At 40.0% G+C, this 14372-nt stretch overlaps 1 protein-coding gene across 4 annotated transcripts in view; it reads right to left on the bottom strand.

Annotated features, from left to right (window-relative positions):
• The window catches only part of LOC137105614 (caskin-2-like), a 43488-nt gene extending 36100 nt beyond the window's left edge, over positions 1-7388 (bottom strand). For all 4 annotated transcript variants that reach the window (XM_067488033.1, XM_067488037.1, XM_067488038.1 and 1 more), the window contains exons 1-2: positions 7302-7388; positions 4234-4667 (exon numbers count right to left, since the gene is read on the bottom strand). In XM_067488033.1, coding sequence (XP_067344134.1) covers positions 4234-4327 — 94 coding nt within the window. In that variant the 5' untranslated portion in view covers positions 4328-4667; positions 7302-7388. The remainder of the gene's footprint in view (positions 1-4233; positions 4668-7301) is intronic.
• Between the last annotated feature and the right edge of the window lie 6984 nt (positions 7389-14372).

The raw sequence follows: 14372 nt of genomic DNA, 5'->3' as shown, positions 1-14372 counted from the left end.
ACTATGTCATGACTCTAATCCATCAGTTAACACGTTAACTTGACACCAGATTAAACCTCCATACAGACGTTGCATGACTCACTGTTGTAACCTCTATGCTGAATGAAAAAGCTCTGAGTCATGAGTATTTTATATATGGGCAGCTGAAACAACAGATGTTAAAATATGATCTCTGTCTTTGTGCCATGACTATTTATCCATCTGTCTGCTGAGAATTACCCAAAGGCCTTGTATTTACCGTGACTGAAGATAGGGTGGGGCTGTGGGTCAAGATAAAAGTGAGCATGTGTTGTAACAAAAGACACTAATCATAAAGGTCTTTGAAGAGCCTCAAGTCTCTAATGGTCGTCATTCTGGGAGTGGCAAACAATACCTACTTCAGTCAATTCCTAGTGAGAGGGGGCCACTTTAAAGGGGCACATCTTTACGAGTCAAGCAGTCACCCAAATGATTTGTCAGTTTGCAGCAGCTAAGCAAAAACAGGGAGACTGCAGTAATTCCACTGAAATGTCTAAGCACCCAGCCTGATGTCAGCAGATGGCTGATCAGAGCAGAAACCTCCTATCTCAGCTTCCTGTCCATCAGCCACCCTCATTGCCACTGCTACCCCCCTAAGGACACTGCAAGGCTCGTCTGCCACCTCCCAGCCTGTTTTATTATAAAGTTCCTGCACCTAGCCTCAAAAGATCCACTGTCCCACTAAAACCAATAATACCATTTGATAACCAATGCAGGTCTGATTTTATTCTTCTGATTTATTTTAGAGACAGCTAATATTTAAGTAAACTTAGTTAGTGCCATGAGAACTTAAAAAGAAGAAGACAAATCTTTAAACAATACAAAACTACACAATATAAAAAGTACAACTGTATTAATTATCACTAGTTCCAGCTATAAATCTTACTTTTCTACAACAATAACATTTGAATGAATATTGCAAAGGACTAAAACAAGGGCTGAAAGGCAATGTTATGATCAAACAGATGGTATTCAGTGGTAGGAGAAACTCAAGGATGTATTTTATGTTTTAAATAAAAAAGTTAATCTACAAAAATAGTACTCTGCTAAATAGTGAATATGAAATTAATACATCACAGCATTTTAGATATTAAACACTACTTCCCCCAAGCCAGTTTGGCCTGAATCTCTTAATCAGCCACTGGAAATTTAAGGCAAATAAAAGGTTAATGTCACAAAGTAAGAGAAAGCAGCTTCAGACCAGCTCCAGCATCATAATAAACCAGACAAACTCAACACTATATTATTCACTTGCCTAAATGGTTTACTGCAGTACATCTAAAATTATGTTATTCTATATCTGCAGTGTTCATTTGGAATTATGTCACTCCCAAACAACCCATAACATCCCCACTCACATAAACAGAGTCCACTTCTTTTTCCTAAGTTTCCTATATACATCCTTCCAGTTGAACACAAGCCCCTCTATCAGTACTAGTGTGTTTTTGTCTGTCTTCCACATCCTAGGTCACTCCCTTACCCATTAGTTCCCTCAACACTGTCTCCAGCTACAGAGTTTAGTCTATGCACAGGTGCCTCCCTCCTAATTCTGCACCCAGCCCACCACGATGACTGGGAGCTTGGGATTGTCCAGTGTCAGCCTGACACCACCAAAACAGCTTTAAAAGCACCTGACCTCTCCAGAGGTTTTTGAATAAGCTTTGTTTGTAAAAAAAAAAAAAAGAGTCAGATAAATTCACCGGAGAGTTACAAAAGGCCACAGAAGACAAAAATAATGATTTCTCTAGATTATACATTCCCGTTCTGAACACACTTATTTGCACAAATGGCCTGTAATGGCCATGTTAGATTTTTGTGTAGGTGAGCCATGTTGTAAGGCTCCCTGTTTTCTGTTGGTAAAATTAAAGACAGAAATACGGAGACAAATGCCTTTTCCCTCCATTTGTGCAGAAACAGCACATAGCCCATATTTAGCAATAACTTTATTTAATAGGCTTGATGTACAGGATCAAGAAGATTAACCGTAAAGGCAATTGGTACTGTAGTTAAGTCATTATATGTGCCACTGTTAGCTGCTTTGTTTGCTTGGTGAATATCCAACACTCATTGAGGTCTGCAAAGTCAAATGGGCAAGTTAACTCCCCACTTCATTTCATACAGTTCCACATTTTCAACGTGGAAGACAAAAGATGAGCCTTTCTGTGCATGTGCATTCTGTTTGCATGTTCTCCTTGTGCTTGCATAGGATTCCTCTGGGTACTTTATTTTACTCCCACAGCCCTAAGACATGCATTATAGGTTAATTGGTGACTCTAAATTGTCCATAGGTGTGAATGTGAGTGTGAATGGTTGTTTTTTTGTGCATGTCTCTCTGTGTTGGCCCTGAGATGGAATAGAGACCTGTCCAGGGTACATCACTCCTCTCGCCTAATAACAGATGGCATAGACTTCAGCCTCCTGCAAATCTGAACAGGATAAGCAGGACAGATAATGGATGGAGGAATGGAATAAACACGCAGTTTTGGTCTGGACAGGTCGTTGGTTTCCATGTATTCCGCGTATATTTTTATTTTTATTTCTGTTTCTACATTTACCTTTTCTATATATTTTTAATGTATTGGTTTCTGAATATTTGTGGCTATATGTAGAGAACAGGAAATACTCATGTGCCTTTAATACCTTAAAAACATTTAACATTTAATCATGTTTTCAAAACCATTAGGAACGTGTGACACTATATTGAAGGCCTGACATTTTTGACTTTTACTAAAGGATTAATATAACAAAGACTAGAGCCATTAATATGTACTCAACTAACATCCTGCTGTCTGAGAGTCATCACACAGTAACAGCGTTTGATACTCTGAAAAATGAGTATTGAAGCTTAGAATAAAATATGTATTAATTAATTAATTCTAAAGCAGGTTTTGTCAGTCATGGCAGGTTGAGCTACCTGATGCAGCTGTTACTTCTGTCTGGTTTCTTTCACAATCTGTAACAACAGTTTCTGTATGTCAAGTATTTCAAATGTTTTAAATGCATAATTTCACCGACAAAAAAAGTCTTCATAACGCTTTTATTTGTGCATTTGTTCTATTATCTACTGATTGTCTTCATGTATTTACATTACCATTTACTTAGGTATGTAGGGGGCCTGGTGGCTCAATGGGTAGGGCATTGGGTTGGGATGCAGAAAGCCGCAGGCTCAATTCCCACCCCACCAGGCGTCGAGCTGCAAGGGCCAACTTGGTGCCAATCCCCAGCCTACATAAAATCGGAGGGTTGTGGCAGGGACGGTATCCCTAAAAAAAAAAACTCATGCCAAATCAACATGTGGAGCACATTCCACTGTGGCAAACCCCTGAGGGGAGAAGCCAAAAGCTGTTGATCTATTTAATAATACATCTTACCACTTAATGAAAGAAGTAATTTTTAGTACTCCATGATTCTTATGTGAGAGCTCCCCAAATGTTAAATTTGCCTAATGTGTTGCGCTTTCAAAACAGATGAAACGCCTGGCTCAGTAGCACCTTAATTGTACTTTAGAAAACAGCAGAGAACACATCACTCATTCACTTTTCGCAGCAACATTTTGCCGGACAGTTGTTATCTGTTTCCAAACCAAAATACACAACAGTACAAAAACAAGACAATCTCATTTTTAATATTCTCTGCAAAGCTGCACCCGCTGTCTGTGTAGTGTGTAACAGGCTTTTTTTTCCTGACAGCAACAGCTTTGTTTCCCAGAGCTTGTCACGGAGCAGCCAGCCATATTCATGTAAAACCCAGAATAGATAATGCCACCAAGAGACGCTACAACTTTACAGCCTGCTTGGCCTGAACTTTCTCCAGGCTTGGATAATGGAGTACACTGTCATTTGCAACAATGCTACAGTAAAGAGGGATGGCTTGTCACCTGACTTATGCATATCTACGCAGATAAGGAGCTCTGCTAAAACCCAAGCAGCAAGACATGCAAGCTACGGGGGTCTCTATTTAGGAGATTAGCTTTTGTCATGCTGCAGTTTAATATACTTAGTTTCAGCTTGTCCATGGGCTGACTGCTGGAGGGGGTATGTTTCATGGTTGACAGCATAACCTGATACTGGGATTAGTGCAAAGAAAATGCACTTGGTTTAAAAGAAACAACAACATCACTGACTGTGCTTTGGTTCTGTTTCACAGAGGAAACAATTACTCCCCACAGGCTCAGAGAGGGGACAAAAACAGCACCACTATTAGGTCTATACTCACTGGTTTTGTTGCACTTGACTTTGGAGAGAAGCTTGTGAGCCAGTAGAAGATCCCCGCTCTTCGCTGCCACCAGCAGATCCTGTTCTTTCCCCATAATTACCTTAACTACTGGCACAAAAACCGCTCACAATCAGCCAAGGGTGCTATTTTGTCTTTTCGGTGCTTCTTCTGCTGAACAGATTCAGCAAACATTTGTCCAACACTTAACAGAACGCTGCTGAATCCGAACAATGTGATGACATTGTGAACAGTGGCCTTAGCATCATCTACAAAGAAGGTAAACCAGTCCTTGAAGTCTCCTTTCTCACGTTGTTCAAGTTTGAGTACATTATTTTTGATGATGCGGATGTATGGTCCAGTGTATGTTTATAGTCTCTTCCTGTTAACTTGAAGTTAGCAGTAGCCCAACCTGCCATCAAACTGGAGAGAGAATGCTAGAAGGAAAGAAAAAGACAGAAATCACTTTGTGTCTACAATGAGTAAAAAAATACATGTAATGAAAAGAGTGGCTCCTTATAACACTTTTTATTCTTCTGACAGAGTAAAATTCTTGTGTTACAGACCAAATTGTAGCTGAAGCATAAAGTATCGAAAGTTGACCAGAAACTGGCACCAGAACCTTGCTCAAAGGAAATGACTTGCATCCTTGAGTCCAAATGGATGTTTGCGGCAGATGAAAAACAAGTTCCCTCCAGGCATATTTAAGCTATTGAGTTGATGAGATTGGGACAGAGAAGATCAAGTTAACATCAACCTCTGACCACCAAAATCTCCTCAGTTCATCCTTGAGTCCACGTGGACTCAATTTGTGACAAATTTGAAGAATTTCCGTACAGTTGTTGCAGAGATATTCTGTGCGCAAACTTTAGAAGGGTAAACCAAAATCATATCTTTGGCCACAGCTGTCAAGGTCACAAGGGCTTATGATGTTTAAGAATTTTTCACATTTAAATTAGTCATCAATCTTTTGCTTTCTGAAAAAATCTCACTAAGATGAATCTTGATAGCCTTGTCAGCATTAGTTCAAACTGTCATATTTCTAAAACCCTAAGATATTAAATTTACAGTGGTATAAAACACTGATAATTAGCACAGCCTCACATCTGAAAAACTGGAACCAAAGAATGTCTTTTTTCTATACAAATATTTACCAATTAATAATGTTATAATAATTGCAGCACTTTCGTGCCTATTGCCTCATTCAACACATGTCAATGTGAAGCGTTATAGCTCGCTAAAAATGAACAAAACTGTTTCTATGCATAATTCCTGAGGAGTACGTATGTGATTTTAATTTGACCCAACTTTTATTTTTGTTTTCTCTGATCCAGGAAGCCTGGTCCCTCAGGAGTGTGCAGCTAATCTGTTACTCTTCCTATGCAGGAATAAGGCCAGTGTCTATTGAATTTCCCTGAACTTTAAGGAAGCATCTTTTCAGTCAAGCAGCATCTGGCATTCTGCCAGTTCATGTATCAAGTTTTGTAAATTTCTACACGATAAAAATGAGAGGCAGAGCTGATGGCTGCTTCATAAGCAATTTAGCTGAAATCACAATGATGCTGGACAACAAGTAAAGAAATGACACTATAGGGGCACAAAATAAACAAGAAAAATGTTCTCAAACAGGGGTAAAACAGACTCCCAGGGTTTCTCTGCACCACTGAGGCAGCATCACTCAGGCTGTTTCAGTGAGCCACACAACGTCCACATAGTCCATTGTGTGTGCTAAACCAAACCACAATTAGGAGTCTCAGTAAAGCTAAGATGCAATCTTAGAGGAGAGAGTGCAAACCGAGCACTATCTATCTGGTCTCAAAGTGAGTAGTAAGCAAAGACAAACTGAGCATATCCAGAAATTCTGAGATTTTAGGAAGTCAGCTGAATTAGATTTGCTACTCTCAGAAGCCTCATTATTATTCTCTGTCCCAATAGACACGACAAACCCATTAAAGTAAAGATCCTTTTTCAGTTTGCTTTGGTTGAGTTTCAATTCACAGCTTTTAAAAACATGAGAGGGGGATCTTGTCTACCAGCCTGTTTAGTGCTGTTAGACATGATCATGCTGCAGAGTAGCCCAGCAAATGCCAATGCATGTCTTTGCACTGACACATGATCTAAAACTAGCCAGGCACCTTTGCCAGGCAATAAACAACTGCATAGCTCTTAAGTGGCATGAGCCAGAATGTAAACAAGGCATCCAAATGTGGCTTGTTGGACCTAATGGCAATGGATAGAGCAGTTGTTAAATGCAGTTTGATGACTAGTAGTGTCTTTCTTATAGGATGCTGAGTAACAGGTGTCAAACATGCAAGCAGGATATGACAAAACACAACACTGTAAAAAAAAAAAAAAACTTTTAACATATTCTTCAGTGTTATATTCAATTTCAAAATATTGACTTTACTATGACTAAATATTTGCCAACCAAAGGCTGATCCATAACGATACGTGTGAACCCATACGAATACACTGGTAAAGGTGTCTTTCATCATAACACTCTGTTCACACCAAACCCTTAGTCTAAACTCTGGCAATTTAACCTCATGTTGCTGATCAGTAAATAGCGTTATATTACACCAATTATAATAAAACCTCTGAGAAAGCATCACTATAGCTTGTATTGATGTAGCATAACGCTACACCACATACTCGCCCAAAGTTTTCTTATAGCAAATTAAGGTGCTAAAAGTTAGCATGTGTGTTCCAACGTTACTGTTTGCCTGTAAGTAAAAAAAAAAAAAAAAAAAATGCATATAATTTTATGGCTGCGCAATGATAGTTTTTCCTCGAAGTTCAGGAGATAACTGTGAAAACGCCAGGTAAATTCAGCCGGTACAGTGCATCCGGACAGCCACGCTGTCTTTTTCGTTAAACTTCGGACGCTTCTTTCCATCATGTAATTGCTCTGTACGTTCAGTCTCTCCTCCATCTGTCAATGTGCTCCGACTCACGCAAGTCCACAAACACACGTCTTTCCAGCTGTAAGTCGCCACTATTCGTATAAGCTGAAATCGTTTAAAGCACGTTTTTCCCAATAAAAGCAGTTATACAAAGGGTATTGTCCTCACCTGTTGTAGATAATAATGGTTCGCTCAAGTGCAGGTGGTAACTAGGACTTCACTAAGGGAAGAGCGCTGAACAGCGCGAGACCAAGGACGGGGCGTGAAGTAAACAGCGAAAGTATGTACAGCTTCCGGTAGTACCTTTCAAAGTTGACCGAGGGACATATTGAAACTTTTACGTGTTATGTATATTGTTTGCTGCTGACTGTTATTTGCTTTAAAAAATTATCTGTGAATTTCTGAAAGCGCTAAGCACTAATCGTTTTGTGGCTTTGCCTGGTTTGAATGTAAGTTTTTATTTTGAAGTTGAATAGCTTCTGCTAATACATCACCCATGATCCTGCTTAACTCCGGCTAACTTTACAGAGTCGTGTGGGGCTTTAATCTGGATCTTTAACCTGGATAACCTGGATCACACACACAACACTAGCTGAGTAAATTATCCAAAAGTCATCAACAGTTTTGTCTAATTTGAGCATGCTCCCACAATGGTTTGAGTAAGATCAGACTTTTGAAACTGCTATATTATTATACTGTTATATAAGAATCACCTTCTAAATTGCATTTAACCCAGTTTGGGTTTTTGTATGTATTTTGGGGATGAAACTTGTAATTTTAACATACCACATCAAGGCCACATTAAAAAAAATAAATAAGGCAATTGCGCGTTTCCTATCATGGGATCCCTGGAGACCCACTCAAAGGACCCCTGGAGACCTGAGATACTCTGGAGAGAGTGTGGTGTTGTGTTGTGACGACCTCTGCTGGGTTAAAGCTGGTATTGACAATGTCATTAACAAATTCAAGTCAATCTTTCTCAGACATAATGCCACATGTTTAAAATAAACTGCGCAAAAATCAAAGCGTCCTCATGTTGTCATGTCATGCAGTTCATCTGGATTACAGGTATATGCAGTTTCTAATCTTACAGGTTTTTTGCTGACTAATTTGTTGGATCATAACTGTTGCAGTTAAGCTGCTTTCATACGTGCACTTCAACCCCAAACTTCTTTAGACATTAATGGATCTGCATGAGTGCATGAGATTTCTCACATTGGTCATTTAATATAATGCTGACATTCCATATACATTTTACATTCAGTGAGTGAGTGATGATTCTAACTTATTTTAGTTTTCATCTGGCCAATCATTGATTAACATTTGATATGGTTGAATTGTCTTGACTTGTCTGCTTTGAAAGCCTCATTAATTAAACTTCACTAATTAGATCAGTAATATTAAACATAATGTGAAATAACACAGCCTTTAGTATTAGTACACTAAGATTTTAAACCATTTTACCTAGCAAATATCAGTTTTTATATACTCTTAAGTTTTGAAGATGGAATTTGGCTTTTGAGGGGAAAAGTATCAAGCCAGAAAAGCAGAAAATTTACATCTTACTGTTCTACAGTTCTCTGGAGATTCTAAATGTCTTAAGAAAATTCATATTTAGGTTCATGACAAACTTCAAATGACACATTCTCATTAATATTCATAGGTTTCTTACAGTTTTGTCTTTGTTTATGTTACAGTTCTGTCACTCAGCATTTTCTTTTGTAGCCCCACAACAGCAAAACATCAGCTGAGAGCTGTTTATTCACAAGGTTAAGTGAAAGTTACAATACTGTATGTAGCCATACATGAAAATCACTGTCACAGTTCAGCACTGAAACACTATACAACCTGCTTAAGCAAAATATTAGTTTTAAATAAACGGCTAATTGGCTTTAGATGACCAAATAATCAATAAATGATGACAAACTCAACAAGTCATTAGCACCCTGAACATACACAGATCAGCTGAAGAATCAGTGCATCACAGCTTATTGCATATGGAGCTGGGCAGCTGCAGACCAACAGAATATTAACAGGACCAGGTGGTATTAATGTGTCCCACTTCATATTTTTAGTTCAAACTCCTAAACCTAGAGTTCTTGCCTTCTGACTGACCCAACATGGTCCCCAACTGTACTTCTTCACATTTCCTGACAGGGCTTTGGAAATCTTGCTCAGTGGCAAGCAGCAAGTACTTAGTAGTACTCCAGAAGTAGGCTACTTTCTTTTCTGATTCTTCTTCTTTTCCTTATAGGGGTCGTCACAGTGAATCATGTGCCTCCATCTAACTCTGTCCTCTGCATCCTCTTCTCTCACACCAACTAACTTCATGTCCTCTCTCACTACATCCATAAATCTCCTCTTTGCTCTTCCTCTAGACCTCCTGCCTGGCACAGTATATTCACAGTTTCTCCTCTGAACATGTCCAAACCACCTCAATCTGTCCTCTCTGACTTTATCTCCAAAACATCTAACATGAGCTGTCCCTCTGATGTCCTCATTCCTGATCCTGTCCATCTACGTCAGTCCCAAAGAGAACCTCAACATCTTAACCTCTGCTACCTCCAGCTCTGCTTCCTGTCTTTTCTTCAGTGCCACTGTCTCTAAGCACTCTAAGTGGTGAAGAAGGTGCAGGACTTTAAGTACTTAGGGTCAATGGTTCAGAGCAACGGTGAGTGTGGAAAAGAGGTGAAGAGGCGAGTGCAGGCAGGTTGGAACGGGTGGAGAAAAGTGTCAGGTGTGTTGTGTGATAAAAGAGTATCAGTGAGAATGAAAGGAAAGGTGTTCAAGACGATGGTGAGACCAGAGATGTTTTCTTCTTTTGTGAGGTTTTCAGTGTCAGCAGTGTGCCGGACTTTGTAGCCATAGCCCTCAGTTTTTCTGATTAAAATATGAACCAACGCATAATTTCTAATGTCCATCACTGAATAAGACCGTATATGACCATCACTTAATAAGACTGTCTCCAGGTCTTATTCTCTATGGTAGCAGACTCCTCAGTGGTCATGGATCTGACTCTGATCCATCCTTACCTTCACCTTTTGGCCATCCCCACCCCGATCTACTCACTCGTCACTTCACACACTGTCCTCTGTCATTCTCATACCTGCATTCTACCTCTCTGACTCTCTGCCTCTCTCTCTCTCTTCCCCTGATTTACCCGATTACTCTTCTTTATTCCTGCATTCACTCACCTGCTTGTTTTCAACTCTTCAAAGACTCAATTTATACCCTCTACAGCATTCACTCCTGTCCAGATCCCTGCCATCTTCCTTCTGAAGAACCCCCAGTGCTCTGGACTCTTTCTCATTGTTTTAGTCCAGCTCCTAGTCATTTTTTGTAAATGTGCATTTCTTTCCTGATTTTCTTTTCCCCTGTTAGTTTTTTCATGTTTGGTAGTACTAGTTATCCTTGTGTAGAATTCGCTAGTTTAGATATTTATATTCATGTGTAACCTTGGTTCCTCATGTCTGTATTCTGCCCCTTTAGCTCAATAATACTGTCTCATGTTTAATTTTCCCAGCTTATCTTTATATTTCTTGTTCAGGTGTAGTTCCTTTTTATTTTTTCTGTTGGTTCTTTTAAGTTGTGTCCTCAGTAAAGCCCTTTATAAAATGTATTATTTTTTTATTATGAGCACACCCCTTCTTGCTGTGTCTTTACGTGGTACAGAAGTTGACATCAGTAAGAACATGCTGCTTAATAAGATGTCACTCACTTCCATCATTATCACTCAGCTCCAAAAGACTGATTTTTCACACTATACAAGTTTCAGAGTTTCTGCTTTCTGGTTTATCAATGTTTATCTTTCCAACACATTTTCAAACGTAACCAATGTCTCCAATGATAGATCTTTGTTGAATGCGTTCATGTAATCAGCTAACACTTCTAAATAGGTTCTTTTTGTTCTGTGAAGGATGCTGTCAAATCTCATTCCATCCCAACTTCATCCTGCAAAGCTCCTGCATAATGTTCCTAGCATATAAATTGACAGGTGCAAGCATTCCCAATGGATTGTACACTGGGCTCAACATGGATAACGACCCTGAACATGAAATGATCTGACTTAATGCGCCATTGCCCCCCCAAAACCCTTTCCATTGGAAGTGCATTTTTATCCAAATCCAGATCCATTATTTCAATCGCCTTCCCCTCCTCCGGAATGGCTGCTAACACCATCCAATCGTTGCTAATCCACTTGTTTAACCTGAAGCCACCCATCTGACATACCGTCTTCAAACTGTGGTACAGGGACTCAGCTTTTTCAACAGTCTCAACCGATTTGTTCACATCTGCCACTGTTGTCACAGGTTCTTGACGAGACCTGGTCTGAACATCAATTATTGTGCTAGTAAGATTTGGTCCTTGAAGGAGCTGCTCATTCAATGAGGTTCCTTGATAAGATGTGCCACAGTCAAACACCACATGAAGCTTAAGCTTTTTAGGATGGTACACCCCATGAAGGAATATACCAAACCTTTCCATCACTGCAGCCAAGGTCCTTATCTGGAACCTTCACTGCATATTTCTTGGTGATTGTATCATTCATGAAGGTAATATAATCCACTCTGAATGAGGGATTCCTGAGAAACTTCCTCTTTGTTGAGTTGTAGCACGTTGTTCTGCTACGGCCCGGTTGTTTGGCATTTTAATGTCCAAATCCTTTAATGGGAGATCAAGGCAGTAATGTCCGTCTACCAACTTAGCAAATTGTGCCTCTCTCTCCATGAACAGACGATCCGTCTTAGACATCTCATACGTCTCCTCTTGTCCATCCTCAGGAAAGTCAAATTAAAACTGTTGTTTCCACAGGTCTTCCAGCTTGGCTACAGATACACGATTTGACACAGCTTAAATTATTTAATTCCTGGTTGTGTTGCAACCATCCACCTTCAGTGGCCCATTATCCAACCCAGTATGGTTCTGACTGCAAAAGGCCTATCGTTGACGCTAGGAATAACTTCTTTTGGTTCTATCATCTTGGCAGCATTAGTTCCAAACAACAGTCTGCGTCGATGAGAGGTATTTGCACTCCTTTAAGATGTGGCCACTTGTCTATATCTTCTTGTCGCGGGATGTTATTCTTGCTCACTGGAATATCCTTTCATGAAAACACCTCCTTTAGCTTTATAAAGTTATTTGAGTTCAGGTGGCCTACCTCCAACTCTGTCACCATAGTACTGGTCACAACTTTGTTTTCTTCCATGGTTGTAAGAAGGCGGCTGACCTTTTTCCCAGGTAGATTCAGCTCATCAAGAAGTTTATTTGTGCAAAACAAAGCTGTGCTGCCGGTATCCAAGAATGCATACGAAGTGACTATTTTGTTGCCCTTTCTTGCCTTTTCTCGGACAGGAATTATGGCAAGGATGCCCTCAGTGTTATCAGGCTTGTCCTCGAAGTTTTGATTACAACTGCCTTTCACAAATCCGTTGAACACTGTCGGTTCATCACCATCCATGGACTGTCTCTCCTTTGGCTTCCCATGCAGCAACGTATGGTGTGTCCCTTAGCAGAACTGACAGTTTACTCCCTCCTGACAGCGCCTGCTCATATGTCCTGGTTTCAAGCATCTGAAGCATAAGCCTTGGCTCCTGAAAACTCTATCTTATCCTTATAAGAGGAACTCTCCAGTTTTTTACAGTGCTTGAACGTATGCCCCTTGTGGCAAAAAGGACAGGACACTCAGGTGAGGCTTTGATGGTACTGGAAGGCTTGAGAGAGGATTTGATGGTACTGGAAGGTCCTGTCTTACCAAAACCTGGCCCTACGCTCACATCCTTTTGAGCAGCCACCTGCTTTGCAGTAGTGGTAAAACTCTTTTTAATACCAACTACTGGCCCCAACTTGGTACCTGAAGGACTCTAAGTGCTCTTTAGGTTTGTCTACTATGTCCCCATAGTAAGGATGCAGTGAGACCTGGGATTCATAATTGAGAAACTCAACTACATCTGCAAACGTAACCCTACATTTGTGTTTCTCATCCAGATCATAAGCCACCTGCCTCCACTTCTCTCTCAACTTATATGGAAGTTTGGAAACAATCGTCCGTATGTTGCTTGTAGTATTAAGCTCTGCCATACATTCCACATCTACCACGGCACTTACACAATTGGTTAGGAAAAGAGCGAACGAATAGAGCGCTGCACCATCTTCAGCCTTATTTGTCTGCCAATTTAAGGCCTTATTTATATATGCCATTTGTTACCTCCAGGTTGGACTACTGTAATTCCCTACTTTCAGGATGCCCCACTAACTCCCTAAAGAGCCTGCAATTAATCCAAAATGCTGCAGCAAGAGTGCTGACTGGAACTAGCAAGAGAGATCATATTTCACCTTCACTAGCTTCTCTCCATTGGCTTCCCATTAAATCTAGAATAGAATTGAATGGTCAGGCTCCATCATATATAGAAGACCTCATAGCACCATATCATGCCAGTAGACCACTTCGATCTCAGAATGCAGGCCTACTTGTGGTTCACTAATGACATCATCAGTACGCAGACACGTCACAAACACACATAAAACAATTACATTACACACAGACACACATTACATTAAATAAAACAAATAACTAAACTGTGGACCCTTGATTGTCTCATACAAAGTCCATGACTTTTTTTATGTGATGTAACATTTGCAACAGCTGATTTGTTATGGTTGTTTTTGGGCGACACAGTTCCTAATAACCAATAAATATAAATAAATATAAATAATTGAAATGTGATCCTATCTTCACAAGTCACAAATGTCAACAAACACACTAATTCAAAGCTGACAAAACACAGTTATGAATTTTCATGTCTTTATTGAAAACTCCCATCAAGCATATAAAGTGATGGTGGAAAAAGTCACAGGAACAGTGTTTAATTAACTGGCTGAACCACCTTTGGCAGCAATAACCTCAAATAAGCAAGCTGTACAATGTTCTAACTTACAGAATTGATTCAGCTCAGCCATTCATTGGACATCTGTTGTGAGCAGCTCTCCTGAGGTCAGTCCACTGCATCTCTAGTGGGCTGAGGTCTGGGCTCTGACTGGCCTTCTCAAAAAGGTGTATTTTGTGTCTCGCTGCATTACATAGCTTCTTCTAAACTTCAGCTTGCAGCCACCCTGTTTATATCCTGTAGGATACCTTGATAAACTTGGAAATGTATTTTTGTCAAGTGGTCCCGGTCAACAGGCAGCAGCCCCAAATCACCATGCTCACTGCGCCATACTTCAATGCTGGGAGGATATTTT

Source organism: Channa argus, chromosome 20 (assembly GCF_033026475.1).
Source record: "Channa argus isolate prfri chromosome 20, Channa argus male v1.0, whole genome shotgun sequence".
Taxonomy (NCBI): Eukaryota; Metazoa; Chordata; class Actinopteri; order Anabantiformes; family Channidae; genus Channa; species Channa argus.
This window is presented reverse-complemented; position numbering and strand designations above follow the sequence as displayed.